At 61.2% G+C, this 27734-nt stretch overlaps 4 protein-coding genes across 7 annotated transcripts; 2 read left to right on the forward strand and 2 right to left on the reverse strand.

Annotated features, from left to right (window-relative positions):
• Positions 1–467: 467 nt before the first annotated feature.
• DDHD2 (DDHD domain containing 2) lies at positions 468–10887 on the reverse strand. The gene is made up of 17 exons (XM_017831804.1): positions 10410–10887; positions 8949–9139; positions 8291–8380; positions 7842–7962; positions 6986–7075; positions 5904–6039; positions 5114–5322; positions 4640–4710; positions 4379–4498; positions 4089–4184; positions 3882–4010; positions 3633–3788; positions 3451–3553; positions 3204–3368; positions 2672–2834; positions 2281–2392; positions 468–2005 (listed from the first exon to the last, which is right to left on the reverse strand). Exons 1-16 carry the CDS (start codon positions 10885–10887, stop codon positions 2302–2304), a joined length of 2409 nt encoding a protein of 802 aa, XP_017687293.1. The 3' UTR covers positions 468–2005; positions 2281–2301.
• Positions 10888–13262: 2375 nt separating this feature from the next.
• Positions 13263–19637, reverse strand: BAG4 (BCL2 associated athanogene 4). 4 transcript variants are annotated; one of them, XM_017831895.1, is made up of 4 exons: positions 19554–19637; positions 15732–15971; positions 15252–15494; positions 13263–14590 (listed from the first exon to the last, which is right to left on the reverse strand). In XM_017831895.1, exons 2-4 carry the CDS (start codon positions 15966–15968, stop codon positions 14123–14125), a joined length of 948 nt encoding a protein of 315 aa, XP_017687384.1. In that variant the 5' UTR covers positions 15969–15971; positions 19554–19637; the 3' UTR covers positions 13263–14122. The 4 variants fall into 4 exon arrangements, with proteins under 4 accessions (XP_017687384.1, XP_017687382.1, XP_017687385.1 ...); XM_017831893.1 differs by having other exon boundaries at positions 19491–19612; XM_017831896.1 differs by lacking the exon at positions 19554–19637 and adding an exon at positions 17097–17136.
• Positions 17304–19244, forward strand: LSM1 (LSM1 homolog, mRNA degradation associated). The gene is made up of 4 exons (XM_017831898.1): positions 17304–17408; positions 17553–17621; positions 18217–18332; positions 18803–19244. The coding sequence occupies exons 1-4, from the start codon at positions 17363–17365 to the stop codon at positions 18971–18973; spliced, it is 402 nt and encodes a 133-aa protein (XP_017687387.1). The 5' UTR covers positions 17304–17362; the 3' UTR covers positions 18974–19244.
• A 774-nt stretch (positions 19638–20411) lies between the features above and the next one.
• On the forward strand, positions 20412–26007 carry LOC108505656 (G protein-coupled receptor kinase 5-like). The gene is made up of 16 exons (XM_017831891.1): positions 20412–20526; positions 22764–22859; positions 22972–23084; positions 23364–23441; positions 23562–23662; positions 23732–23824; positions 23900–23963; positions 24041–24181; positions 24252–24442; positions 24517–24554; positions 24715–24804; positions 24895–25103; positions 25183–25320; positions 25411–25548; positions 25634–25765; positions 25866–26007. The coding sequence occupies exons 1-16, from the start codon at positions 20451–20453 to the stop codon at positions 25977–25979; spliced, it is 1812 nt and encodes a 603-aa protein (XP_017687380.1). The 5' UTR covers positions 20412–20450; the 3' UTR covers positions 25980–26007.
• Positions 26008–27734: the final 1727 nt, after the last annotated feature.

Below are 27734 nucleotides of genomic sequence, written 5' to 3' on the forward strand. Positions count from 1 at the left end.
GAGTTGCTGGTGGGTGCTCATTTTGTACCTCTTTCCTTGCAGCTTTAGTACAGTTGTAAGGAGATGACAGCAGAAAATGAAGTGGTGTCTGAGAGCATCCCTGCCTAGGTGCTTGTTTCCCTGCCTGTGGTTTGTCTCAGACAAGGCAGGGCTGTGCTACCAAGATCCAGAGCCAGCTGCCTGGCAGGACTGTGTGAGCAGTTGTTTGTCACATCACAGACAAGGAAGGTTCCCTCCATAGACAAGGTGTGGTTTGATCAAGTGTCTGTGTGTGCAAACAGCACAGGTGAGGCTGTAGCAGAGTGAGGCAGATGAGTCATTAATGAAACACTGCCCCATCAGCTGCAATTTGGGCCCTCTGACCCTGCAGCTTCAACAGAAATACAGAAATAGCTTTACTTTCCCCTAAAACTGCACAGGTAAATTCTCCAGCCCCTCCTTCTCCCCCCAGACATGCACGTACCACAGTCATCTACTTATTTATTTTGGCTTTTACTGGAAAAGACATTAAATAACATTTAAAATGTATTTAACTTTTTTTTTTTTAACAAAGTGCATAACTTAAAAAGCTGATCATTAGTGTCCCATGTTAAGACTGTTCCTTTTCCTACTCCCGTAGGAGACTTTAGCCAGCAGTAGTTCAGGTGCCAGCTGAGCAGCTTGGCTGTTCCTGCAGTCAGGTAAAGAACAGCTTCTGTTCCTTGGGAGGGGAGGAGGGATGGAGGCTGCAAACAAAACCCTTCCAGTAGTGCAAATAACGGGCAGTGGAGGAAAAACAAACCAACAGGCTGTTGGGGGAAAAGGCTCCTTACCCCATGCAGGGCAAAAGTCAGCGGGAGGGAAAGTGGTTTGGCTCTTCTAAAGGCTGCACAGCAACACCTCACACAGCACTGGAGCCCCAGCCCAGGCACTGAGCCAGCCCAGGGGGGTTTGGTGGCCAGGGAGGGAGCACAGGGGCTCTCTGGCCCTATCCCCCTCAGAGCAGAGCTCCAAGGCAGCTGCAGACTGAGCTGCCTGCAGAGCTGGTGTCACTGCTGCCGTGCCCAGACCCTGTGGATCTGGGCTCCGACTTTGCTGGCTGTATTTTGTACATTTAAAGCTAAAAACGACTGGAGCGTGGCGGGCGCAAGATCCCTGTGGCCACCTGAGAGCCCCCGGGCCGGCAGCGCTGCTCCATGTCCCTGCAGGGCACTGAGGGCTGGCCCAGGCCTCCAGACTGCCCAGGAGCAGCTGCTGTCCCCAGCCTGGCTGCAGTCTGACGTGGAGGTGGAGCTTTCCTCAGGTACAGCTGGGCACTGGTGTGGTCAGCACCGGGGGGAGCCCCTTGGTTTGCCAGTGTGGGCTGGGCGAGGGTGGTGGGACGTCACTACCAACACAGCACAGCAGGAGCACGAACATGCCGCTCTCACAACGTGGTTTATGGGGCACCCGCTCCCTGCCCAGCACGGCCCAGGGGTGCACAAACATGCAGCAGCAGTGCAGATGAGGGGGGCTGGTGAACAGATCCTGCTGGCTCAGCAGCAGCCTGGGCCCTGGCAGTCCTGGCGCCGGGTGCTCTGTGTGAGCAGTCAGCAATCTCCCCCGCTCCAAGGCTGCTGCAGCTCCCTCCAGGCTGCGTGGTTAAGGCTTTTTGCTCCTCAAGGTCCCAGGCTGTGAGTGTCCTCACTGGGCCAGGAGCAGGGTCAGCCCTCGGTGGGTTGTGAGCCTGGACAGCTCGTGTGCTGCAGTGGTGGAGGAGCTGGTGTGGGGGCTCACAGGGTGGAGGGTTAAGAGTACACGTTGCCACAGGGAGTCACCATGCGGGTTCTGTGTGTGTTCGAGCAGAAGTGTTTTCCCTTGATAGTTTTACCCCCCACCACCCCTACCCAAAATGGAGGAAAATCCATCCTTATCTCCAGGTAGCAGCAAGTACTTGGGAAGCAGCATGCAGGACACGGCAGCAGAGGAGAGAGGAAGGCAGAGAAGAGATCTGGACTTTCCTGGTGAGTACTCAGTGGAATTGGATCTAAGAAAGCAAAAGGAGGACACAGGAATAGCTGCAAGTGAGGCAGCCAAGAATCCACCCAGCACAGTCTCCTGGACCCTCCTTGTTTCTCTCCTCTTGGCTGGTAGTGGTCATATGCAGGGAACAGGAAAGAAGCCAAAGATGCTGACAGGCCAAAGAAAAAATCTGACACGAGTTCCCTGCCTTAGATAAGGGATATTGTTCCCTCAGACAAACCAGATCTCCTCTGAGATGTCCTAGGAAATCAGGAAGGGGTTTAGGCAAAGGTGACTTACAGCCAGAACAGCACAGGTTGGTCACTGGCTTCCTTGCAAAGGCTGATCCAGTGTGATGCCTTGTGTCTGGTAGATCTCCTTCAGAACCAGCAGAACTGTGTCCTCTGACTCCCTGGAGAAGAAGGACATGGGGCTTAGAAGGGGATGCTTCCCTGCACCCTGTGAGGACACGTGTGATGTTTTGGGTAGATGTGGTCTGCAGATGCCCCACGAGGCAAGGAGAACCACACTGGTCTCCTTCCTCTGTCCCTGCCCACCCTCTGTGTGTCTCAGGCAGGAGAAGGTCTTGTTCCCTCAAGTTAAGGCTTTTCTTACTACACAGGCTTTGAGAGTGGTGCCATTCTGCTTCATCACACGTGAGTTTGAAGCTCTGATGATCACAAACCCTTACCAGTAGCAGAGATGGCCTTGGAGTGCAAACAGATACTCGTTGAAGCTCTCTATTGGCTTCTCCTGCAGCACGTAGTCGATGCGGTTCCCCCCGTTCAGCCTCCCCACGTTAATGAGTGAGGCCTCTTCCTTCACTGCTGCAGGGGGCTCCTCTGGCTTTGTGTCTGCAGGAATGAGGAGCAGCGTGGTTCAGCCACAGGGCACCAGCAGCCATGACAATACAGGCAGCTGAATTCAGTGCCTGGAAACAGTAGTGCAAGAGACAGCCAGAGCAGGGGGACAGGCTTGGCAGGCTTAAAAAGTAGAGTGGTGTGCTGAGACCCCCCAGAAAACCCCTTCATCAGGCACTAACAGGGGAAGGCCACAGCATTTGGGGACAGCCAGGTGCACCCACAGCCCAAAGGCAGGGCCTTTGCTGGGCACAGACGAGGGGCAGAGTGGCTGTGGGGAGCCCGAGCACATGCTGCTCCACGGGCAGCTCCCAAGGCTGCATCCCCACCTCCCCTCTGCCCAGTGCACCCCCTGGCACTGACCTGGCTGCTTCTCCGTGCCAGCCTCTGCCTCTGCTTCGGCGTCGGTGCTCCTGGCCTCCAGGGCTGGCACTGGGGCACGGGTGAAGGACTGCCAGGCCACCCTCAGCGACCCCAGCAAGTTGTTCTTCAGGTCCACGCTCATGCGTGTCAGCCCTTCCTTCAGCTCTGCAAGGCAGGAGGGGGGTGGGTGTGGGGCTGGGGGCTGCAGCGGCCCTGGGCCGGGGGACAGGGGCTGCCTGTGCCCTACCGAGGTGCATCCTCTTCCTGCCCTTGTGGTGGGGCAGCAGCATGGGCTCGAACTCCAGGTCTGGGACAATCATGGGCTCGATCCGATAGGCAACGGGGTCAAACTGCACAGAGGAGAGGGACAGTGAGCAGGGCTCGTGCTCCACGTGTCTCAGGCAGGGCAGCTCTGGTTCTTGTACCTACGGGGTGGAAGATGTTGAAAAAGCCTTTGCAGGTGGGCAGGCTGTAGTTCGGGTCGATGCGCTTCACTCCTCGCACTGTGAGGAACATCCCGATGGGAGACCCGAAGGCAAAGAAGATGGTGGGCTTGTAGTTCAGCTGGGGGTAGTTTGCTGAGACCTGGGAAAGAGGGAGGTTCGGATTTGTTCCTGAGATGAGCTCTGTGCTGGTGTTACGAGGGCCTCGTGGGCGCAGTCAGAGCTCAGCTGTCACCTGTCCTAGGCCAACGTCCCTGTACTGGCAGGTCCCAACATCCTCTGTGCTCTCTGGGTCGTGCTGTGACGGGGACCCCGGCTCAGCTCTGCGCTCCTCGCCGTGCCTGGGAGCTGCTGAGCTCTGATCCTGCAGCAACATAAAGGGGTCCTTGTGTGAGAGGGATGGGATGGGATGGGATGAGCATAAGCTGTGCAGAAAACAAACCTGTGTGTCTGCCTTGGAGCTGATGTAATGGAGTATCTTCATTCTTGGTCCTAAGGGAATTCCCATTTCTTTAAGGTTGTTCTCTGTGCACAAGAACTGGAAAATATGCAAGGCAGGTGTTAGTCCAGGAGCAGAGGTGTGGTGAGGTGTCTGTTCTCTGGGATTTTGTTCATCCTCAGATACATTTCATGTGCGAGTGACTCAGTACCAGAAGATGTGCAGTGGTGGAATGATGGGGAAGAAAAGCAAGGAAGAGCCACAAGAGCCAGTAAAACAGGGGAGCTCCTTACCAGTGCTTGCCTGTCCATTTTCTCCTTCTCAAAAACATCACAATACTCAGACAGCTCCAGGTTCTTCAGAATTTCTTTTACTTCCTTAATACCCCCATTGCTTGAAGTTGTCGTGGACCCCTGTGAACAGATCCATTCGGGATCACGCTTTTTGCTCACTAATCTGCACGTTGGGGGGGTCTCCCCCTTCCCCCTGCAACCCAGAAGTGGGGGGTCGGTGACCCCCTGGATCCAAGCACCACCGGAGAGCCCAGGCTGTACCTGTGCACTGTGCTCCTCCTCCTCGGGGTCAGCCTTCTGGTTCGTCAGGAGATCAAACAGAATGAGCGACCCTGGGAACAGGCGCGGGCAGAGCGTCAGCGTCACGGCGGGGAAGAGCCCGAGCCAGCTCCTTGCTGGGATGGAAGAGCAGCACCCTGGACTTTTCATTCAGGACAAGGGGCAATGGCTTTAAACTGACACAGGACAGGCTGAGTTAGATGTCAGGAGGAAATTCTTTACTCAGTGGGGAGGCCCTGGCACAGGTTGCCCAGAGAAGCTGCAGCTGCCTCATCCCTGGAAGTGTCCAAGGCCAGGTTGGACGGAGCTTGGAGCAACCTGGTGTCCCTGCCCATGGTAGCGAGGTTGGAATGAGAAGATCCTTAAGGTCATTTCCCCCCAAAGCATTGTATGATTCTACCCTCCCTGCTCCCCTGGCACGGGGATGCTCATGGGACCTGTGGGTGAGCCCCTTACCCAGGCTGTGCCCCGCGATGGAGACCCCCCCCTTGAAGAGCGGGTTCCTCTGCATGAAGAGCTGGTGCAGGCGGTTCATCTCCGAGGCCACTGTGTCCACGATGGTCTGGCAGTAGGTGGAGCTGTTGTAGAAGAACACGTCCAGGATGGTGTCGTTGATGAAGTGACGCAGGCGGTTGATGCTGGGCAGTGTGATCCGCTCCAGGTCACTGCAGGGGAAAGGGAAGAGGGAGTTGCAGCTGAGGATGTCAGGGAACCCTACCAGGCTTCTAAAGCAAAATGTAAGTTGAGAGCAGGACTGACACCGCCTCCAAGGACGTGTGTTGTAATTCAGGCCCTCAGCACATGCTGAGACCAAAAGGAGAGCACAGCCCGTGCTCTTACATTCCAAGAATAAAGAGCCTGTCCTTTCTTCCCCAGGAGCCTGGCCTGCTCTCTGCCCTTCCTGGGACACTGCAGAGCAGTGCTCGAGTGCAGACACTGGGTACTTGGTTCCCAGAGGCCTTTAGAAGGTGTGGATGTCCACAGTCCCTCCCGGTATCAGCCAGGGAGAGGCAGAAGCCTCTGCTCTTCGGTGCTGATGGGAGCAGGTGCCTGCTGTGCGCTGCAGAATGGCTGTAGGGAGGGGGCCTGGGGGTCCCCATCTGTCCTGCTCACCCCTAAACACTCTCAGCTTTCCCTCCGCTTTTCCAACAGAAAAAGTGGTGTTTCCAGGGAAGAGGAGGCCGCCTGTGCACATTTCCATCCCCACGGACACGGGCCCTGGAGGAGGTGCCTGTGGGACACTTACACGTCCACACCAGTGGAGTGGAGGGAGCTGTGCCAGTTCACGGGCAGGAACTCCACCCGGCCGACCTGCTGCTGCTCCTGGGCCTTCCTGAAGTGTGCCTGCAGCATGCTCAGGGACACGTTCCTGAAGTCATTCACTGGAAAAGAGATGAACCCTTACAGAGATCCATCACGCCCCAGGGCCAGCCCGTGGCACCAACACCACTTAATACGATAAAAGATCATTACGGGGAAATCCCACCAGGGTCTTTAATCTGCTGCTGCTCCCCTAAGTCCCTGAATCTTTAACTAGAGATCAGGGGAGGCTTCATGTCCTGTCACGTGTGTTTACTGGATTTTGCTGTCCCATCTGTACCTCCTTCACATGGGCAGAGCCCAGCAGTCAGGATAAAGTACTTTTAGAAATTTATAAAAAATAACTGTTGTGGAGATGCCTGTGCAGGAATCATAAGGGAGGAGATGAACTTGTAAGGACTCGGTTCTGAGGCAGAAAGGCTGATTTCCCTCATTTCAAATGTTCAGCAGCCTTGAAATAGTTTCATCAGCAGGTCACACAGAAGAACAGCCAGCATTCATAGGAAACTCTGTGAAACATCTCAGCTCTCTTGACTTCTACAAGTTAAATCTCGTTGGGCTTCCAGGCAGGTTCAGGGATCACCTGTCCTACAGCACTGAGCAATTCACAGTGAACAGAGATTTGCTGTCCCAAATCACTCCAGAGAATGTGATGCTGCTGCCTGTGGGACCTCACCCAGCGAGATTAACCCGCAGCAATGGATTGAGCAGGCTACTAATTAGTTTAGCAGGTTTAGACAGGTACTCGGAAAATCCGTATCTGATTTGGGAAACTCACTATTTGGAGCAGCAGCAGAACACGGACGAGCAGTGGCTGCCCAAACCTTTCCAGAAGGCGGGATTTGGTGGGTTAGTGAACGTTCCATTCGCACTCCCCACAGTCAGCAGGGGTGACCGTGCAGCCTGCCAACGTGCCGGGATGGTGTGATGCACCCTGACAGCGTTTCCCAGCGTCCAGGATGAGGTTTTTCCTGGCTCAGCTGAGCCGGGCTCCCAGCCCACACCTACCGCACTGCACGATGCTGCGGAAGCGGATGTCGCAGGCTGGGCCGATCCCGTGCACCACGAACACCAGGTGGTCGATCTGCAGGGGCTCTCCTGAGGAGGGAAGAGCAGCTCAGGGCACAGAGGCAGAGGGGCTCGTCCCCCTCCTGTCACCACCCTCGCTCCGGGGGGAGTGGATGCTCCCGGCAGTTCAGCCCCACCCGTGGGGCACATCCAGCACAAGGAAGGGCAGGACCAGGAGGTCTCTGTCCAGCTGCCCCGTGCCCAGCCCACTCCAATGAGCTACTGGGCCCCATGGAGCTGCACCTCCCAGGTAGGCCCCAGGTGGAGTTAGGACTTGTTCTCTCCTTCCCACTCAAGTTAGTTTGCATACGTGCCTTCCTGAGGACAGGCATGCATGGATAATGCAGGGGTTAGACAGGAGTAACTGCCCATCCTCCCCACGAGGACAAGTCCTGAGGCCTGACTGGGAGCCCAGGGCAGCTGGGAGGGGGCAGAGCCGACACTCAGCTTCAGAGATGGGGAGAACACCTGCCCCAGAAAGTCACCAGCATGCAGGTAAGTGATAAACCCCTGTGTCCCTACCAGGGAAACAAACTCTCCTCCTGTACAAACACAGATGCCAAGACCTCAGGGGTAATTTCAGGCACTGCAGAGCTTCCAACAGCTCTGTCTCCATGCAGGAGCTGCAAGCTCACTGCCTTCCCCCCTCTCACTGCCTCTGTGTGTTCACTGATGGCACAGCTCACTGGTGCTGGGGAGGTTGTTGGAACCATTCGGGGCACCAAGTGTTTAGATGTGCACTTCATTGAAAGGATCATGGGAGCTCTGGATGGGTGGAAGGGAGGAGCGAGCTCACCGTTGGGGATCTCCACAGCGATGTTCTCCACTCCTCTCTTCACAGTCCGGGGTCGACCTTGTTCCGTGGGAGTGGAGACCCAGTCGTCGGAGCTGGCGACAGGATGGTAGTGCACCATCAGCTGGGAAACAAGAAGAGCCTGTCAGTGACCCTGGTGGAGCAGAGAGAGCTTTGGCTGCAGCAGCTGCCGGGTGACACGGGCTGGTACCAGACTGCGCTGGGCCGAGCCCACTGCACAAAGAGGTGTTGAGAAGAAACGTGAAGGAAATGCCAGACTTTTCTGGCACTGCCCTCTCCTGTGCACAGGCAGGTGAGGGGAATGCCACTGGGACAAACCCATTCCTCAGCAGACATGGTTGAAGGGAACAGCACAAAGCCAGAGCACAAAGCAAGACCTGCAGAGACCCAAGGGGGTGTTCTCGCTGGTCAGCACATCAGGCCCTGCTCACCTTTGGGTTGTGCAGGATAATAACTTCTCTGCTGGGGGACTCCAGCTTCTTCTTCCACTCATCCAGGGTCACAGCAATCATGTAAGCTTCCTACAGAAGAGAACACCCTCTGTGAGTCAGCTGGCAATACTCCCATGAATGTTCAACCTCTTGAGACATTCCCCACCCAGTTTTTGGGATATCTTATCAACACTTTGCGAAAGCGGCAGAGAAATCAGCTGGAGGAGCAGCAGGGTCATCCCAGGATCACCTGCTGAGGGTGTCCAAGAACCTCCCCCCTTTGACAGCAGCAGCGTCAGACTTCCCCATCAACTTGAAACTGTATTTTTGGCACGTCAGAATAGAGATTATTGCAATGCTGTGTGTTTTTACGCATACATCTCTATCCCTACACATGCATCTTCCCAAAGCAGAGCCTGATGCTGAGGGTGTCGCAGGAGGATGAGCCGCAGCCGGACGAGGGCAGGGGACGGGGAGGCCACAGCAGTGCTCACAGTTCCATTAATCAGCTGCAGGAAGGCCGTGCCAAAGCCTCTTTGGAGTTCGTGTCCTCAGGCCTGACTATGGCGCCAGTGGCCCCATATGGGGTTTGGGACATCAGGGCCGGTGTGTGACAAGGAGAGGCCAAGATGGAAACCAACAGGAAAGGTGTGTTTACCTCCAGTTCCTCGCTGAAGGACTCCGAGTAGGGAATATACTTATTGTCCTTGTCTCCCTTGTAAAACCAGGTGCAGCGACGCACTTCGGACACCTCCTCCTGCCAGTACACGGCCACGCGCTGCCGCTGCTTCAGGTGCACGTCGTACCTGCCCCCCGACGTCGGGACAACCACGTCTTCCTGGTCCTTCCCTGCGGAACCAAGGCCTGGAATTAACCACGAGAGGCCCGGAGCAGGGCGCTCCCAGGAGGCTGTAACGTGCCAGACGGACGAGGCCGGAGCACAGCAGGTCTGAGCCACGGCAGCAGGCACCAGCACTGCCCACAGCCAAGCCCCGAGAGCAGCATCGGGGCATCCTGGGAGAGATGCCCCAAGCAAAACGTCCCCTGGAGGCAGAAGGTAAGATGAAGGCATTAACTGTCCTTGTCTCTGGTTTGGGCTCAGGCTTACAGGGCCTCTTCCTGCCTTGCTTAGAGTACAAGTGAATTTGTGGCCTGGAAAGTGCATTGTGTAATGGTGGGGGTGCACCTGGGTCTCTAAATCATTCCCCTCCCGGAGAACTCCACACTGATCCCAATAGGGACCTCAAATCCTGTGAACTTCCCTGCCTTTTGGCTCTGCCCCTGGGCTGGGCTGGTGGCACAGTGCCCCATGCCAGGCTGGGCTGTGGCACTGGGGGCGGGCAGCACGACCTCTAATCCAAAACTTCCTGGGCGAGGGAGGACGGGAGCCAAACCTTGGGCAATCGGAGCTTTGCCCGCGGCAGCAGCGAGTGGCACAGATGGTGACATCTGGCACACGGGGGCCTCAGTGCAGGGCTCAGAGCTGACCCCCGGAGCAGGCACAGCTCCACGCTTCCCCACGAGGGGAATCCCCCAGCAGAATTCCTGCCATCCTCCTAGCACTCTCCCAGCCTCACCAGAGGATGCTTTGCGCTGTGATTATGTATTATTTAGAGCAGTAGCAATTGAACACAGTCAGACCATTTGATGCATCCAAACAGCTCGGTTATTGGGAGCCAGGCACGTGGCCAAAAAAAAGTTCCAATTTAAATTTCCCCGAAGGAAAACCTGGCATCCCAGGTGGAAGCCATGGATGTGTCCAGGGAATTTTTCCCTGGTACCCAGTGTTTACCCGGAGCACACACCTGATGCTCCCCCATTGACCTCACCAGGCCTGTTCTTTACACCGATTTAAGAGCAGGGACCTGAGATGTAAAACCAAAGGGCGACTGACAGATAGTGGTGGTGGGAGCTGGAGGCTGGGGGTGCCGTGGGACCCCCACCCTTGGGGGGTGGATGGATGGTGGGAGCTGGAGGCCGGGGGTGCCGTGGGACCCCCACCCGAGGGGTGGGTGTACGGCGGGAGCTGGACACTGGGGACGCCGTGGGACCCCCACCCGCGGCGGGTGGGCTCTGCCCGCGCTCCCCGCCCCAGCCCAGCCCGGCCCACCCCCCTTACCTGCGCCGTGCGCCTCCTCCAGCCGCTCCGAGTCCTGCGCGCTGAAGGGGACCCACCGCTCCCGCGAGTCCGTGACCTTGCAGTAGAACCAGTGCGGAACCACCGCCTCGTACCGCCCGCCGGGCTCGGGCTCCGGGGGCTCGGCCGGGGGCGGCCGGGGCGGCTCCTGCGCCGACATCGGAGCTGCTGCGCGGGGAGCGCCGGTCCCGCCGCCCCCCGGGGGCTCCGCGGATCGCGGACCCGGCCCCGCCGCCCGGCCCCGACCGGCTCCGGCCCCGCTGCCCCGGCGGCTGCTGCGGTGGCGCGGCCCGGCCCGGGCGGCAGCGCAGCCTCGGCTCCGGCCCCGGCGACCGCCCAGCCCGGGGCGGTGCTGCCCGCGGCCCCCCCCGCTGCCGTCACCGCCGGGGCGGAGCGGGGACTGCCCGCAATCCCTTCCCGCAATCGCTGCCTGCAATCTCTGCCTGCGGCTCTTGCCCATGGTCCCTGCCCGTGACCCTTGCCCGTGTTCCTTGCCCGTGTTCTCTGCCGGTGTTCCTTGCCGGTGTTCCTTGCCGGTGTTCCCTGCCCCGTTCCCTGCCCCGTTCCCTGCCTGCAGACACCACCGCTGGCAGTGACCCCGGCGGGTCCGCGCCCAAGCGCCGTCGCGGGCGGTGCCAGCGCTGGCCGGGACTGTCCGGCCTCAGCCCTTATCCCGGGCGGGTCACTCCAGCCCCGAGCCGGGTGCGGGGCCGGGGGTGCGCGGTGCTGGCTCAGCATCACCGGGAAGCCCCTGCCTTCGTGCCAACTGCCTCCCACGTGCGGCAGGGACAAACACTCGAGCATGGGGTGATCTGCAGCAGAAACCACGAGGCGCTGATTTAATGTTTGTTTTTCAGTCCCTCTGTGACCCTTTGGCCTCGGTGGCGATTGAGAAACCCTCTGCTGAGGGCAGGCGCTGCTGGAGAAGCAACGGGGGCAACCCCAGAGTAAGTTTGGTTTCTGTAGAGATGGGCCCTATGATAAACAGAGACAGACTTTCTAATTTGGGTTTTGAGATGTGGGTGGATGCTGCAAGATAAACCAGTTGCCAGGAACTCCCATCCCAGGGCTCACTTCCACCACGGCAGAGACTGGCGAGGAAAACTGAAGGGCCAGGAGTGCTAAAATCCCCAGCTCTGCAGATGGAGAGCAAACGGCTGCAAACCTTGTCCGTGCAGGGCCCACACCAGTCAGTGCTGACACAGCTCCTGCCCTGGCTGCTGGGCAGAGACTGACTCTGTTGGGATCATCTGCCCAAGCCGTGACCCACTTTGGTCCCGTGTGAAGGAGGTGGAGGCAGCGGGGACGGATGTGGTTACAGCAGCTGGAGTTTCGTGCAGGCTGAGTGCAGGAGGTGTGCCCTGATCCCTTTCCTCAGCTCAGCTCAGGTGTGGGGTAACACAGAACGCACCCAGGGACGCCCGAAGGTCACACGTAGCCAGGCCATCCCACAGAGCTGTTCAAATTCCCTGCAATGATAACCTGCTCTTCCAGCCCACTTAATGCTCCCTCCTGTGCTTTTCACTAGGGATTTACATAACCCTCTGCCAAGGAGGCAGGAACAGGAAATATCGTTCAGGAGTACGTTACCTGGATGGGTTCAGCACCAAAACAGCTTCCTCCTTCCTCACAGGTTTTCCCTGGTTTGGATGCCATGCACGTACCTGCAGTTCTTCTCACCCTGTTCTTAGCAGGTCACCACAGCACAGGGACCTTTGTCCTGTCCCCAGAGTGCTGGGGACACACCAGCCACCTGCACAGCATGTCCCTCTCTCCCAGCTCCCTGCATTGCAGTGCTGAGCGTGAGGCACCAGGATTACTCCACACTCCTCCTCACACAGCTGGGATCTACCTGCCTCCTCTCCCTGGCAACAGAGAGGAGGGAAATGGGGATTGAAGCAGACAGGAGGTAATAAACAATGCAGAGTTGTTCCTGATGGGATTCGTGCTACTGAAAGAAACACAGAAAACGGTTTCAGCCAGCTCCAGGGATTTTAGGCTGACAGCTGCTGGCTGCCCAGGACATGGGGGAATGGTTTCAAACTCAGAGAGAGCAGGTTTAGATTGAATATTATGAAAAATTTTTTCCCTGTCAGAGTGGTGAGGCCCTGGCACAGGCTGCCCAGGGAAGCTGTGGCTGCCCCATCCCTGGGAGTGTCCAAGGCCAGGTTGGACAGGGCTCAGAGACATCCTGCTCTAGTGGAAGCTGTCCCTGCCCATAGCAGAGAGGTTGCAACTAGATGAGCTTTGAAGTCCTTTCCAACCCAAACCATCCCACGATTCTGTGATTAACACAGCCACAGGCAGATAACAGGCTGCAAGCATGGAATAGCTCAGCCTGGCTGCTCCCTCCTGACAGGACAAGATGAAACAGCAGCTGAGTCTTTCCCTGTCCCAGCTCCCTCCCAGCTCACCCCAGACACGGCTGGGTGTGCAGGCTGACCACGTGTGATCACAGACACATCCAACGAGCTCCAGAGGTCAGTCCCATGCCCGCAGCTCCATCTGGAAATGTGGGATCTGCTGGGTGCCTCCAGGACATCGGTTGGCTGTCAGCCCCTCAGAGTGCATGGTCAGGGCACTCCCAGCCTCAGGCGTGCCAAAACCCCTTCCAAAACTTGGCCACAGCTCCTGGAGCCACAGCTGGAGGCTCCTGGAGCATCTGCACTGCCTGGGAGGTGATGGGACACACTGACACCCCCAGCCCAGTGTTCTCAGATGTTCCACTCACCCCTGACCTGGGCACCCAGACAGCCCGGCTGGAGTTTTGGTCTGAGTTACACAACCTTCCCCACCACTTCTCTTTAAAGAAAAAGAGACTTTGAGACGTCTCAATTACAAAATAACATTTAAAACTTGTCAGGGTTTATTAAGTGTCACACACAGCAATGAGTCACTGAGCACGTTGTAACCAGGAGGCTGAAACAGGCTGAGCTGTTCCCTCCCCGCTGTGCAGTGGGACACAAAACTCACAGGATGAGAGGGACATTAAACGGGATTTTTACCCAAGTGACCTGGAAATCAATTCCAAACCCCCTGCATCTGTTCTGACATCATTCCTCCGCTTGCACCTCTCCTTTCCAGTGGCAGAACTGGGATTTCCAGTCTGTGTTCCTAAGTCCACAGGGACACCCCAGACTGGCTTCTCACCTCAGAGGAGGAACAGCCCGACGTGATGTGCCAGCACAGTGCCCCCCTCCAGCACTTCGGTGTCACTCCTTGAGTGCACTAAAGCCAAACAACCCCCACGAGGACACACGGGCTTTATGGTGAGGGAGCTGAAGCTGAAAACACAGGCAGTGAGGACAAGCCCTGAGTCTTGGTTGGTGGCTGCACGTTGCAGCACATCTGGCAAGTGTTTAAAGACTGTAGCTGCAGGAGGCACCCAGAGATTGGGCCTGGTCTGGGGAATTCTGTACACAGCCCCACAGGGCTCCATCCTCAGCCCAGTCCTCTTCAACATCTTCATTAATGACGTTTGCTTCTTCAAACCTCTCTCAATTTGTCCTTTGCCAAGTTGTCTGTCAGGGCTGGGCTTCTGGGGTGGCTTTTTCGTGGGTTTGTTTTGATTGTTAACTCAGGGCTTATTGCTATTTTCCATTGTCAGTAGTGCGTAGCAGAAAGAGCTGAGATTTAAGAGAACTGAAACTCTTTGGAACCTCAACAACAGGCCGTGTGTTGTGGCTGATGTGCTTTCACAATCCCTTTCTTTCCAGTTTTTCCAGTATGGCCTGAATTCTGTGGACGGACTCTTTCCTGGCCTGCCGGACACTGTCCTGGCCCCCAGTCTCGATGGAATCCAGCTCCAGCAGCAGCTTGGTCAACATCTCCTCCAGGAGCCGGTAAGATTTATCTGTCTTTTTCCCTACAAACTCATCCACCTCTTCCTCCAGCTGCTCAGCCTGCCCCATGACGTGGAGGATCCTCTGGATCTCGGGCTGGATGGCTGTGGGATTTGCAGGAGGGGGGTCGGCAGGTTTGGCTCCGGGCTCCCGGCTGGCGGGCCGGCGCGGGGCGAGGTCGTACAGCTGGGGCTGGGCACTGTACTGCACCCGGGGCTGGGCCGGCCTGGGCTCCCCCACCGGCCCCGAGGGCTGCTGGTTCACCTCGGAGTAGTAGCTGTGCTGGCTCGGGCTCTGCTCGGGTCTGTCGTAGGCAGAGTCCTGCGGTCGGAGGGAGAAAACACCCGTAAGAGCATCTCCCTTAAACCCGGGGGGTCTCCACTCTCAGCCTGCACCACGTGTGGGCAGGGCTGGGGAAACTGGGCACAGGGATCTGCACTGCTGGAGCAGAACCCCAGCAAGGGGCACGTGTCTGCAGGAGCAGAGTGAGCCCCTGAACCCTCGTTACCCAGGGACAGGGGAGATGCTGAACAGATTTCAGCACGGTCCTGTTTGGGTAGACCAGAAGATCCTTCTCCACAGGCAACACACTCTGGAGCTGTTCCCAAGGAACAGCAGCCCCTATCCCCAAATCTCCCTCTCAGGGCTGCTGCACTTTGGGGATCAAACCTCTGGAGAGTCACTTGGCTCCTGATCGAACCCAGACCAAGCCAAATGAACAGACATTTTCCTTCTGATTTTTACTTAAACCCCTCCTCAGCAGGGGATGGCTGTGCCCAAAACAAGCACCTGTAGCTGAACACCTGTCCCACAGGTCAGTCCCATGCTCCCTGCTGGACAATTTCTGATTTTGCTGCTCTCAGACAAGCCAGGCGAGGTCTGACCCATTTCCAGACCCACCCCAGGATGTCTGGTACCTCCAGTAGTTTACAGAACCACAACTGTGGATTTTGGTCTCCTGTCTGCCAAGAGGTCCCTGTACCTGTGAGTCCCAGGCGGGAGGGTGGGAAGGAGCCCCACTGTTGGTCCAGGACGGGTGTGAGTCGGACACGTACAGGTTCCCGTGCCCCGGGGCCGTGGGCCAGGCGTAACGTGGCTGCACCCCATACACTGAGGGGGGGCCCCATGTGTCCTCTGGGGCTCTGGGCTGTGGCACAGGCCCCTGTGCCGTGACCCCTGCACTGCTGTCTCCATACGGATACTGCGGGATCGGCATTCCCGGGGTCTGCAAGGAGAGGGGGAACAGGTGTTACCACCGGGGTCACTCCCAGCACTGCTCCCTCCACACAGCCCTGGGAGCTGAAGGGTGGAGCTCTGTTCCCAGGGAACAAGAGACAGGACAAGAGGAAACGGCCTCAAGCTGTTCCAGGGGCGGTTCAGGTTGGACATCCCCCACCACAGCCCCCAAAAAACATCCCACGAACTGCGCACGCCAACCCCGGGGCTGGAGACTGTCCCTTACCTGTGGTGGGGAGTAGCCAGGGACCTGCTGCCTCCGGAGCGCGGAGCCCTCGGCGGGACACTCCGGGGACACGTAGCTCCAGGCGGGAGCGGGCGATGGAGGCCGGTACAGGCCCGTGGGCTCCGGGGGGTAGGGGGCACGGGGGGGCCCCGAGCAGTAGAACCCCCGTGCCTGGGGCAGGCTGGGGTAGTGCGGGTACGGGGGGCTGTAGGCTCCGTTGGCATAGGGAGAATCCATGGCCTGGAGAGCAGAGGAAAGGTGAGTGGGCATGGACATGGGCAGAGGGGCTCTGGGAACAGGGACTGGCCCTTCCTGCAGTGTTTAACCAGGGGGTTCCTTCAGCCCCGGGCTGATCTCACCCAGTTTTAGGTTCTCCTGGTCTAACCTGGCCGTGCCAGATCTAACACTGAGCTTAACCATGTCAGCTCAGGGTGCAGCCCCTCACAGGGAGCAGCTCCTGGGAGCATGACCCCGGCACTGCATCACTGACCAGAGGGTGGAAAACACTCCAGGAAAGTCCATTTCCCTGCTCATTCTCACACAGACAGGATGCAAACAGAGGAGCTGTAGCAGCCCCAGGCCTGAGGAGCAGGAGTGCAGCTCCCTGAGCCCACAGCTCATGTGGGTCTGAGAACCTGTGTATGGAAGGTCTGCACGCCCAGGATGTGTTGGGATTTACCTGGATCCATCCCAGTAATGTGTCTATGGAACGTGAACTTCCACTCAACCACAGAGAGGACGACTAAGCACAGGATTTCAGGAGCTCAGGGATGACTCCCTGTAGCTTTGGGCAAAGCAGCGTTTTGCCCCCGAGCTGCTTCAGGCAGCAGAGACTGCACAACCTGTGTGCCGGGATTTATGGAAGAGCCGGACCAGACCTGCACGTCCCACAGGATAAACCAAACCACAGCCGTGTCTGGAGAGCTCACCCCGCTCTGGGAGGGCAAAGCCTTTCCCTTCGCACAGAATTTGCACAGCGGCCCCAAAAAAGCTCTCGCTGCGATAATCCCAGTAAGGGATCCGGGAATGCCCATCCAGGGGCTCGGACCCGGGAATGCCCAGCCGTGGGATCGGGGGTCTCCCGCTCGCCGAACCGGCCCGGGATGGCGGCATCACCGGGACCGCTGCGCTAAAACACGTGCCCCAGAAACCTCCCCGTGAGTCGGGTCCGCCGGCAGCGCTTCCCCGCGCCCGGGATGGGGCATCTGCGCCCCGTTACGCGCCCGGGGGGCGGAGACCCGCGAACGGAGCCCCGGGAACCCCAAACCGGCGGGGCGCGGGGGCGCCGGGCAGGGGCCGGGGCCGGGGTCGCTGCCGCCCGTCCCGCGGGGCTGTGCCTTGCCCTGCCCGCCCCGTCCCCGTTACCTGCGCGGCCTCCGGCGGGCGGGGGGACCCGGGCGGGCCCGGCGCGGCCGCGCGCCCGCGCCGCTCCATGGCCGCCGCCAATGGCCGCGCCCCGCGCGCGCCCCGCGCCCAATCGGCGCCCGCGCCCCGCCGCCGCCGCCCAATCGGCGCCCGCCCCGCGCGCACGGCTTAAAAGGGGCCGCGCCCCGCGGGGCCCCGCCCGGTTCCGGGGCGGTGGCGGCGGCACCGGCGCATGGCGGCGCTTCCGCTGCGGCGGCGGCACCACCATGAACTACATGCCCGGCACGGCCAGTCTGATCCAGGACATCGACAGTGAGTGCCCCGACCCCTCTCCCCGCGGGGAGACGCCCCCTGTGGGCTCCGGTCCCCCCGTGGGCTCCGGTCCCCCCGTGGGCTCCGGTCCCCTCGCGCTGTCTCGGGGCCGGGACCGACGCCCCGCTCTCGTTTCCCCCGCAGAGAAGCACCTGGTGCTGCTGCGGGACGGGCGGACGCTCATCGGGTACCTGCGCAGCATCGACCAGTTCGGTACGGCCGGGCCGGGGGCTGCGGGGGGCTGCGGGCACCCCCTGGGGCCGGTCCCGGGCAGGGAGGAGGAGGAGGAGGAGGAAGAGGGGTCCGCGGTGCGTTTTTAGAGCGTGTTCGTGCTGCGGGTCAAACACCCGCCTGTGTGTCGCTTGGTGCTTCTCCCAGAACCGGGAGCTCCCCCCCGTGATTGTGTCCAGCGCTGATGCTCTGGCATCGCTGTTTGGGCAGAAATAGCCCGGGTGATGTTCGCGCTCCGGCCCATCGCTCGCTCCTTGCCAAGAACCTGCAGCACCAACAACGCCCGCCGTCTTCTCCGCTGCCGAAGGCACGAGGGTCTCAGGTGGGCTCAGCCCGGGGGTCTGAGCTCTCTCCCCGCCCTGCCCGCACGGCTGTGGGAGCTGAGGGCGGGAGCTGCCGAGGTGGTGAGAGCTGGGGAGACGGTCGGTGCCTTCGGGGGCGCGGCTCAGAGCACCCACCGAGTGGTGGGAGAGCACCATCACCGCCCGGGGGGCTCTGCCTGGTGGGACGGGACGCTCGGTGCAGCCGGAAATCACAGCGAAATGTGGATGGTTTTCTGTCTCTCTCGTCGCTGTAGCAAACTTGGTGTTGCACCAGACTGTGGAGCGCATCCACGTGGGCAAGAAGTATGGGGACATCCCTCGGGGCATCTTTGTCGTGAGGGGCGAGAACGTGGTTCTGCTGGGGGAAATTGTAAGTGAACAGCTCGTGCAGCAGCCTGGGACTGAGCTGGGGGCATTTGTGGTCTGTCTGTCTGCTGAGAAATACAGTCACTGTCCTACTGGGGGGCTGGAATTTAAGCCCCCTCCCAGGGCCAGTTCAGGCTGAACCATCACAGAAATGCTCCCAGGGTGCAGATGGCAGAGGTGTCTCCCGTAGCTGAAGCCCATCAGGGATGATGTGAGGGATGAAGAGCAATGTGGGGGAGCTGCAGGGAAGCTCCAGCTTCTGTGTGGCATTGCTGGAGAGTGTCATTAGTGGCTGCCTGTCACCTCCCTGCTGGCCCGGGGGTCCCTGCCCATGTTCCCACTCCTCGGGATGCCTCCAGGACCTCTGTTTGCCGTCACCTCCACCCTTTGATGGCACCTGTGGAAGGTGTGTGGGCACAGGTGTCCTGCGGTCCGGGGTGCTGTGCAGAGCTCAACAGGTCATTTCTCCCACAGGACCTGGAGAAGGAGAGCGACACACCTCTGCAGCAGGTGTCCATTGAGGAGATCCTGGAGGAGCAGCGGGTGGAGCTGCAGGCCAAGCAGGAGTCGGAGAAGCTGAAGGTGCAGGCGCTGAAGGAGCGGGGCCTGTCGGTGCCGCGGGCGGACACGCTGGACGAGTACTAGAGCTGCTGCCCCTTCGGGGCTCCTGATCCGCCTGTGCAGGGACAGAGCTCCTTGGAAAGGCGGCCTTTATTTTCAGATTGTATTTTCTGTACACAAATCATGCCTTTAGTCTCCTTGCAGAGAAGGAGATGAGGTCTGGCACAACGGCTGGGAGCGAGCGTTTGTGTTTGGGAGGCAAATCGCTGCTCTTTGGGTTTGTTTGCTTTTTCCTCCTCATGTGACTCTGGGCGAGAGTTTTCCTTGAAGTGTAAATAAATCCTTGATCCTGGCATCACTGGTTTTCCAGTGTTCTGGTCCTGGTGTTCTGGTCCCCCCTCTCTGAAGACGAGCACCCCTTGTGCCAACTCGTGTCCCTGCCGGGTGCTGTGCAGGGGGAGCAGGCTTGCTCCAAGGAAAAGCAAGATCCTTCCCTCTGGGATAGGGAAAAGAACCTGGGCACCCCCTGTACCCCAACAAAGATTACCAGCACCCCCCAGCCAGGCTGTGCTGCTCCCCTGCAGCTGAGCCCACTAATTACCTGCTGATGAAGAGCTGCCACACCAGGGGCAGCACAGCCCCTCTGCCTCCAACCCCTCCTCACCTCAGTGCTCTGGTGGAGCCGGCGCGGCTGCCTCAGGTTGGAACGTCCTTTGCCCCGAGCGTGTCCCGGTGCTGCCAGAGGTAGGAGAGTCCTTGGCTGTGACGTTGGATTGGGGTTGGCTTTGGGCAGCTGCCAGGCTCCGGGAGCCTCCCGTGTGTGGGCAGGGAAGGGCAAACCTCGTCAGGGACAATCCCTGTGGAAGCTCAGACCACTTTCCTGGGCAGTGGGGAAGTTCTCTGGGGGGAAGAGTCTGTGCTGGGGGGACGGCAGGGGTCTTGTCTTCCGAAGTGGCTGGTTTCTGTGCAGGACAAGCCCAGCTCCTCTTGCTGGGGCTGAGCAGAGCTGTCCTGGAGAGCCAACAGCCAACGTGGCCAGCACAGCTTCCCCCTCGCTGGCCCGGGGCCCACTTGCTTTGGGGGGAAACGCGTCCCCACCCGTTGGGTGGGCTCAAGTGGGTGTTGTGGGTTTGGGGGTGGCAAAGGTGTAAACAAGGAAATGCTAAAAAAAAAAAGCCTTTATGGAGCTGGAGGTGGCTCCTGCAGCTGGAAAATCCCCAGTGGGAGGGGATGGTTTTTTGGGACCTGGATAGGTCGGGACTCCCCCTTCCCAGCGCCCTGGGGTCTCGTTGCTGGAGGGTGGGAAGAAGAGGAGGAGGAGAAAGCCTGCGCTGGTGCCGGTAGTCTCGGGTTCGGTGCCTCCCGCCCGAGGTGGGCGGTGCGAGGAGCTGGTGCGGCCGGACCCCCGACTGGGGTGTCGGGGGGACCCCCGAGGCGCGGGGTCGCTCCCGCTGTCCCTTTACATAATCCCGTGACGCCGGGGGCGGCCCGTGACGTCACGGCGGTGACGCAGCCCCGGAGGCGGCCGGTGGCGGCGGGAGGCGCCCGGACCGCGCCGGGCATGGTGTGCGGGGACCCCCGCGCCATGGAGCTGGAGAACATCGTGGCCAACACCGTCCTGCTCAAGGCACGGGAAGGTACCGGCACCTGGTCCCTGCTCCCCGTTCCCAGGCTGCACCCCGGTGTCCTCCCCGCGACCCCTTCCCAACAGGCACCCCCAGCCCGGGGCACCCCCCCCGAACCCCTCCGCGGGCACCCCGGGACCCCTCGGTCGGGACGGCGGGTGCCGGGTGGGCTCGTCCCGGGTGGCATCGCCGAGCCCCCGGAGGGACCGGCTGCCCCGGAGCTGTGCCCGGTGCGCTGGGACGTGTCTGTCCGTCCGTCACACCCGCCCGCAGACCCGGGGACGGGAGCAGGGAGCGAAAAAAGCGATTTAGTGCCGTTCCCCGAGGGGTGCGTGTGCAGGGGTGGCCGGGAGCCGCTCTGTCCGTGTGTCCGTGCCGGTGGGACGAGCCTGGCACGGACGGGGCTCGCTCCAGCCGAACTTTGCCGGTGCCGGGACGGTTCGGTGCAGGCCGGAGCCAAACGGGCACTGCCAGGACGAACTCAGCCTCGCCGGGAGGTGCCGGCGGTGCCGTCCTGGTGCGAGCCCTGTGGCCGCCGGGGCGAGGAGCTGCGGGCGTCGCGCCCCTCCGGAGCGGGACTTGGCACGGGCTCCCAGGGAGCCTTTGTTTGCTTTTGGTTTCCTTTGGGAAGCCGGCGCCCTCGTCACTGAACCTTCCTGACCGAAAAGCGAGCGGCCCTGGAGCCACCGGCGCTGCCCTGCAGGAGAATTGGGGGCCAGGCGTGTCAGGGTTTGGTCCTGCACATCCCTGTATCCCAAAGGTCTCCTTACCCCCATCCTGTCGCTCCCGGCAGTGCTGGGGGTGCCGCGGGGACAGCCCATGTGCCGGGGCCGGAGCGGTGCCGCTGTTCTCGCCAGGGAGGGAGAGGTTTGGTGTCGGCAGCTTGAAGCAGCCATGGGCGATCCCAGCGATGCTCCTGCTCGGGGCTGCTCCTGTCCCATGGGATGCTTGACGGCTCCTGCATGAGCCAGAGCCTCAACGGAGCTGGTGCTGGAGAAGAATTTGGAGTGAGGGTGGCTCTGCCGCCGTGGGCACCAAATGGGTTAATGTCGGTGTGTGACGGTGTGAGAGGTGATGGAAGCGGGGATGTGGAGTGAGACCAGGGCTGGGACAAGGGCTGGGTCCCGGCTGGGTGGAGATTGGAGCAGTGGGGAGGATTGGAGCCTCCTCAGTGAAAAGCTGAGACCCCATAGCCATGTCTGGGGATCCCCATGCTTGGAGTGACAGGCCGTCATGGAAGGTGCTGGAAGGCACAGGGGGCCCAGTGAGGTCCATCCCAGGAGCATCCCGCCGAGCATCCCTGCGAGGTCGGGTCGGCCTGGCCTGCCATGCCAGGATGGCTCCTGGGGCAGGTGGAAGGTCCTTGCCTGGGCATCATCCCTTTGCCAGGAGCCCGGGGGGCTCCAGCCTGGGCACCGCAGGCCGAGGGGAGCGGCTGCTCCTCTTCCTCAGGCCCCTGTGCCCCCGTGTCAGGGTGAGCAGGGGGCCCAGGGCCCTCTCGCTCCCGAGGCCCCTCCGCTGGCTGGCGCGGGGTGATTCCTGCTGGAGGAAGCCGGCGATGACGGCAGGAAGCTCTGCCCGGCCGGAGTGCCGGCCCCGCTGGAGCCCAGCACCGCGGGCTCGCCTCGGCGTCACCGGGGCTGGCGGTGGGTGGTGCTGGCCGGGCACCAGCTCGGGCCGTGCTGATGTCAGGTCCCTGCAGGGATGACTTCACGCACCAAGTGTCCGCCCAGGAGGGAGTGGTGGCTGGTGGGGGGCCACCCCTCTGCCCCCTCTGTGTCCCTGCAGAGTTCCCATTGCCGAGGATGGGGGAATAAGGAAGCCAGATGTTTACAGGAGGGAGCGACACTGTGCAGGAGGAATCCTGCACATGCCAGGCTCAGCCTCCCCTGGTGCCAAATAATGCCGAGGGGGATCCCCTCCCTGCCCTGGGAGTCAGGACTGGGTGGGGATCCCCTCGACTGTTCAGAATCAGGGTCCCTGAAGGGTCAGAGCCCACTCTGGGGCTGGGGGTCTGTTTTCCCACATGGCTTTAGCAGTGCCCAAAGCCCAGAGCAGTGCTGGCAGCGTGTGGTGTGTGAGCAATGGGTTTTGGGGGCCAGGAGCGGTGGGATCAGGGAACCCCCAAACCAGGTGACTCTGCAGGACTGGGCAGGGGCTCTGCCACCCCATTTCCCTCATCACTGGTGGCCCAGAGCAGCGATGCCCATCCTGCCAACATGACCTTGGCCCTTCATTCCCGGCTGCAGGAGGCGGCAGCAAGAGGAAAGGCCGGAGCAAGAAGTGGAGGGAGATCCTGCGGTTCCCGCACATCAGCCAGTGCGACGAGCTGCGGAAGGGCCTGGGTGAGCCGGGAGGGCACCGGGAGCCGGCAGAACCAGCTCGCAGGTCCTGGCACAGCCGGGGCTGCGGTGTGTGCTGGGCAGCTCCTGTGGCAGCTCCTGCCTTCCCCTGCAGAGCAGGACTACGGCAGCCTGTGCCAGCGGCAGCCCATCGGCCGCCTGCTCTTCCGGCAGTTCTGTGAGACACGGCCGGAGCTCCTGCGCTGCATCCGCTTCCTGGACGCCGTGGTGAGGGACCCTCGGGATGCTCGGGATGCACTGAGGTGTTTGGGGTTGGGCTGAGCCCTGTGGTGGGTCCAGTGTGACCCCAGGACTGTGGCTGAGGATCAGTCCCAGGTGTGCCTGCTGTGGGTGGTGCCCATAGGGCAGGAGCAGGGGGGAATCCCTCGCCCCGTGGCCAGGGCAGACCTACCTCATTCTAAGAGATGGGGAGGCTCAGTGGGGTCACAGGGCAGAGCTGTGCCTGGTGCCCCGTCTGCAGCACCCTCTTCTCCTCGGGCGTCCCAGGAGGAGTACGAACTCTCCCCAGATGAGAAGCGGAAGGAGATGGGTGAAGAGATCATCCAGCGGTTCCTCAGACAGGAGGTGAGTCCTGGGGGGGCTTTTCCCCCTCCAGGAAGTGACCAGGATGAGATGGGATCGCAGGTGGGGTGCAGGAGTGATGTCCCCAGGGCGTGGGTGTGATCCCTCTGCTCCCCTTGGCAGTCCCCGGACTCCCTGCCCGAGGTGGGCCACCCCCACGCCAGTGAGTACCTTCAGGACCTGCAGAAGAGCCCCTGCAAGGACCTGTTCAGCAGCTGCCTGCGGTGAGCACCCTGCCCAGGGCTGGGGGACAAGGGGGCTGCGGTGGCACCAACAGCCCCCTCTCCCCACAGCCCCCTGCACCAGTTCCTGAGCGGGGACCCCTTCGCCGACTACCGGGCCAGCATGTACTTCGACCGGTTCCTGCAGTGGAAGTACCTGGAAAGGTGAGGGCTCTGAGGGGTGTTGGGGGCCCTGGAGGGCGCGGGGCTGACGTGTCCGGCTGGGGCTGTGCGTTCCAGGCAGGCTGTCACCAAGGACACCTTCCGGCAGTACCGGATCCTGGGCAAGGGCGGGTTCGGAGAGGTACGACCACGGAGGAGGGAGGGCTGGGGGGGTGGACGGGCCGGGGGCTCACCCCACCGCTGGCCCCGGCCCCCCAGGTGTGCGCCTGCCAGGTGCGGGCCACGGGCAAGATGTACGCCTGCAAGAAACTGGAGAAGAAGCGGATCAAGAAGCGGAAAGGGGAGGCGATGGCCCTGAACGAGAAGCAGATCCTGGAGAAGGTCAACAGCCGGTTTGTGGTGCGTGTGGGACCCTCCCGAGGGGCTGGGGGGGCCGGGGCTGGTGCTGACGGCCAAGGTGGGCACACAGGTGAGCCTGGCCTATGCCTACGAGACGAAGGACGCTCTGTGCCTGGTGCTGACCATCATGAACGGGGGAGACCTCAAGTTCCACATCTACAACATGGGGAACCCCGGCTTTGAGGACAAGCGCGTGGCCTTCTACGCAGCAGAGATCTGCTGTGGGCTCCAGCACCTGCACCAGGAGGGCATCGTCTACAGGTGAGCTGGGCATGGGGCAGCGGGTGCTGAGCCACCCCTCTGCACGGGGCTGAGCCACCCCTCTGTCCCCACAGGGACCTGAAGCCGGAGAATATCCTGCTGGATGACGATGGTGAGGAGGGAGCTGCTGGGTGTGGCCCTGCCCGTGCTCGTGGTGTGGGGATGGGTCTCTGTGTGATCTGGGGGGTGCCTGGCTGTGCTCTGGGGGAATGTGCTGGGATGTGAGGTGACCCTTCCCTGGGATAATGCCCTCAGCCCCCTCCCTGCCCCAGGCCACATCAGGATCTCTGACCTGGGGCTGGCTGTCAAGATCCCCGAGGGTGAGACCATCCGCGGCCGCGTGGGCACCGTCGGCTACATGGGTGAGCGTGAGGGCTGCACTGGTGGGCTGGACCAGGGTCCTTGTGTGGCACCGTGCCTGGGTACTGACAGCTGGGGGCTGTGCCCCACAGCCCCGGAGGTGATCAGCAACGAGCGCTACACCTTCAGCCCCGACTGGTGGGGCCTGGGCTGCCTGGTGTACGAGATGATCGAGGGGCAGTCGCCCTTCCGCGCCCGCAAGGAGCGGGTGAAGCGGGAGGAGGTGGAGAAGCGGGTGCAGGAGGAGCAGGAGCTCTACTCGGACAAGTTCAGCGAGGACGCTCAGGCCATCTGCAAGTTGGTGAGCTGGGGACCCAGGAATCCCTGCAGGGGCTGGGCCAGGTCCATCCCTGCTGTGACACCCCCGTTCCCCTCCCCAGCTCCTGGCCAAGGACCCCGGGGTGCGACTGGGCTGCGGGGCCGGCGGGGCGGCCGAGGTGAAGCGACATCCCTTCTTCAGGACCATCAACTTCAAGCGGCTGGAGGCCGGAATCATGACCCCCCCCTTCGTGCCGGACGTAAGGACCGGGCAGGGGTGGGCACCCACGGTGTGGGGGGACAGCCTCACTCCCCCCACTGCCCCCCTGACAGCCCCCCGGGCCCTGCAGCCGCGGGCGGTTTATTGCAAGGACGTGCTGGACATCGAGCAGTTCTCCACGGTGAAGGGCGTCAACCTGGACCAAACCGACAGTGATTTCTACGCCAAATTCGCCACGGGCAGCGTCTCCATCCCCTGGCAGAATGAGGTACTGGGGGCGTGGTGCACCAGAGGGGTCCCACCCAGCTGTGGTGCTGCCGGTGCCCAACCCTGCGGTGACCTGACCCCCCCAGATGATCGAGACCGAGTGTTTCAAGGACCTCAACGTGTTTGGGCCCAGCGGGACCCGCTCCCCCGACCTGGACTGGCAGCGGCTGCCCGAGCCCCCCAAGCGCAGCCTCTTGCAGCGGCTCTTCCGGCGACACGTAAGGGACAGGGGCCTGTTTTGGGGGGCTGGGGTGCCCTGGGGTCTCCCCGAGACCACCCTGGCTCACTGCCCACCATCCGTCTGACTGTTCCTTGCAGCCAGCTGACTACACCATTGGCACCTCTGTCCACCCCCCCAGCCCGGCTGCTGTGAACTCGCACCCTCCTGCGGCCAAATCCTCCTGCCAAACCCCGGCACCGGCACCGTCTTGACCCCTCGGGGGGCCCCCAGCCCCCGTGTGCCCTCTCAGGGTTATCCCGGAGCAGCTCTGGGGCCGGGGGCTCCGGGGATGCTCACGGAGGGGAGGGGGATGCTGGCACAGGCTGATGTGGGTGGGCAGGGGGCAATGGGGGCAGAGGGGTGGAAGCTGCCTTGACCCCAACCCTGCCAGCTCCCCATCCCTCCAGCCTGTTCCTGGGGGCTTCCACTGCAGGACCACCTCCCACCAGCTCCCCTCCCCACTGCCAGGAGAGGGGGCCAGGGCACAGACCTGTTTCTGCTGCTTTTGAGCCCATTATCTTATCACCGGGTCAGAGTGTGACCTCTGCGGGCATCGGGGGGGGGGGCTGTGGTTTATCTGCACTCTCCAAATAGCAACATGGGCAGCCTTGGAGTGAGGGGACACCTCGGCCCCCCCGGCCGTGCTGCAGCAGGAGGGACGGGGTCACCCCGACAGAGCCTCCCCCCAGAGAAGCAAGACCTCCCCTGCTCCAGCCACTGCGGTGGGAAGCGGGCTGGGAGAGGGGAATTTTCTCGAAGGTGGCTGGGCAAGGGGGGGGTGAGGGGCTCCCCCCATCCTCACGAGGCAGCTCCGGGCAGCCTCGGGGTTCCTGGGCCCCCCGTCCCTTCGGACCCTGGTGAATCTCCAGCACCTTTGGTCGGCGTTGATCCGGTTTTGTATATTTTGTACATTTGTGAATATTTGTACCTCGAGCCCTGTTGTACATTTTTTAAGCGAAAAGCTGCAAACGGAGCTGCGTGGTGACTTTGTGGGGGGACTTGAGGGCCGTTCCAGGGGGGCTGTGGGGGCTTTCTCAGATGTTTTACCTCCCCCAGCATGTTCTCCCCCCTCCTTGCCCTGTGGGATGTGGGTGGGGGTGCTGGGTGCCCATCCCGGGGCGGGACTGTGCTGGTTTCCCAGGCATCCCCTTGCTGGCACGAGGGACATGGCCACGTGCTGCCCGTGCCCCCAGCCCTGTCCCCAGAAGAGCAGGGCTCAGCCGAGGGGCCAGCTGGGTCCAGGCAGGTCCGAGCTGTGGCCAGAGCCTTGTCCTGCACTGCTGCTGGAGCTCGGTGGGCTCAGCTGGCCAGGCCAGCTGTGTTCTGATGGAGAGGCGCCTTCCCGGTGCCCAAGGTAGGTGCTGGGACCCCAATCCCATCCCTGGTGCCTGTGGCATTGCTGCTGCTCCTCCTGGCTACTCTCGGTGCCCCCCCCACTGCTGTTCTTTTCCCTCGCAGGCTCAGTGCATGCATCAACTTGGGGACCTCAAGGGACATCCAAGATGCTGAGGCCACATCAGGAGCTGGTGAGGGTCCTGGGTGTGTCTCAGAGCACCAGACCCCCCTGAGGGTTCTGGAATCCCCTTGTGGCACCCTGGGGATGGGTCACCTGGAGCATTTCCCTCGTGTGCTGTGGCACAGTGTGACTTGTCCTCATGTCCCCTCCCCAGGGGCACAGAGGAGCTCGTGCCCCTCCAGCCCCCCCAGCTCAGAGCCAGAGGGGTGGCTCTGCCCGGGCTGTTTTGGTTCTTCTCACAAACAACTGCGTGTCCTTGTGCCAAGGCCTCGTGCCGGGAGCCGCTGCTCCATCTGGGATAACAACAGTCCTGGGTGGTTCACAGCTGGGGGGTCTCTGGTCCCCCTCACTGTCAGGGCAGGGGGGCTGTGGGTAATGCACAGTATGGGGGGGTCTCTGGTCTCCCTTAGCACCCAGACCCGTGGGTGCTCCGTGTGCCTTTGGCCAGAGC

The sequence above is a fragment of the Lepidothrix coronata genome, unplaced genomic scaffold (genome assembly GCF_001604755.1).
Source record: "Lepidothrix coronata isolate B3197 unplaced genomic scaffold, Lepidothrix_coronata-1.0 Scaffold197, whole genome shotgun sequence".
Classification (NCBI taxonomy): domain Eukaryota; kingdom Metazoa; phylum Chordata; class Aves; order Passeriformes; family Pipridae; genus Lepidothrix; species Lepidothrix coronata.

Coding starts and splice junctions, on each gene's coding strand:
- DDHD2 (XM_017831804.1), bottom strand. CDS start 10,887: ATGGGCAAGAGCCGCAGGCAGAGATTGCAGGCAGCGATTGCGGGAAGG. Junction 9,140..10,409: donor GGAGGAGGCGCACGGCGCAG/GTAAGGGGGGTG, acceptor TTGGTTCCGCAG/GGAAGGACCAGGAAGACGTG. Junction 6,040..6,985: donor CCGCAGCATCGTGCAGTGCG/GTAGGTGTGGGC, acceptor TCTCTTTTCCAG/TGAATGACTTCAGGAACGTG.
- BAG4 (XM_017831895.1), bottom strand. CDS start 15,968: ATGGATTCTCCCTATGCCAACGGAGCCTACAGCCCCCCGTACCCGCAC. Junction 15,495..15,731: donor CTGGCTACTCCCCACCACAG/GTAAGGGACAGT, acceptor CTCTCCTTGCAG/ACCCCGGGAATGCCGATCCC. Junction 14,591..15,251: donor CTCCCGCCTGGGACTCACAG/GTACAGGGACCT, acceptor CTCCGACCGCAG/GACTCTGCCTACGACAGACC.
- LSM1 (XM_017831898.1), top strand. CDS start 17,363: ATGAACTACATGCCCGGCACGGCCAGTCTGATCCAGGACATCGACA. Junction 17,622..18,216: donor GCGCAGCATCGACCAGTTCG/GTACGGCCGGGC, acceptor TCGTCGCTGTAG/CAAACTTGGTGTTGCACCAG. Junction 18,333..18,802: donor TGGTTCTGCTGGGGGAAATT/GTAAGTGAACAG, acceptor TTTCTCCCACAG/GACCTGGAGAAGGAGAGCGA.
- LOC108505656 (XM_017831891.1), top strand. CDS start 20,451: ATGGTGTGCGGGGACCCCCGCGCCATGGAGCTGGAGAACATCGTGGCC. Junction 24,805..24,894: donor GGGCACCGTCGGCTACATGG/GTGAGCGTGAGG, acceptor TGTGCCCCACAG/CCCCGGAGGTGATCAGCAAC. Junction 25,549..25,633: donor CCATCCCCTGGCAGAATGAG/GTACTGGGGGCG, acceptor TGACCCCCCCAG/ATGATCGAGACCGAGTGTTT.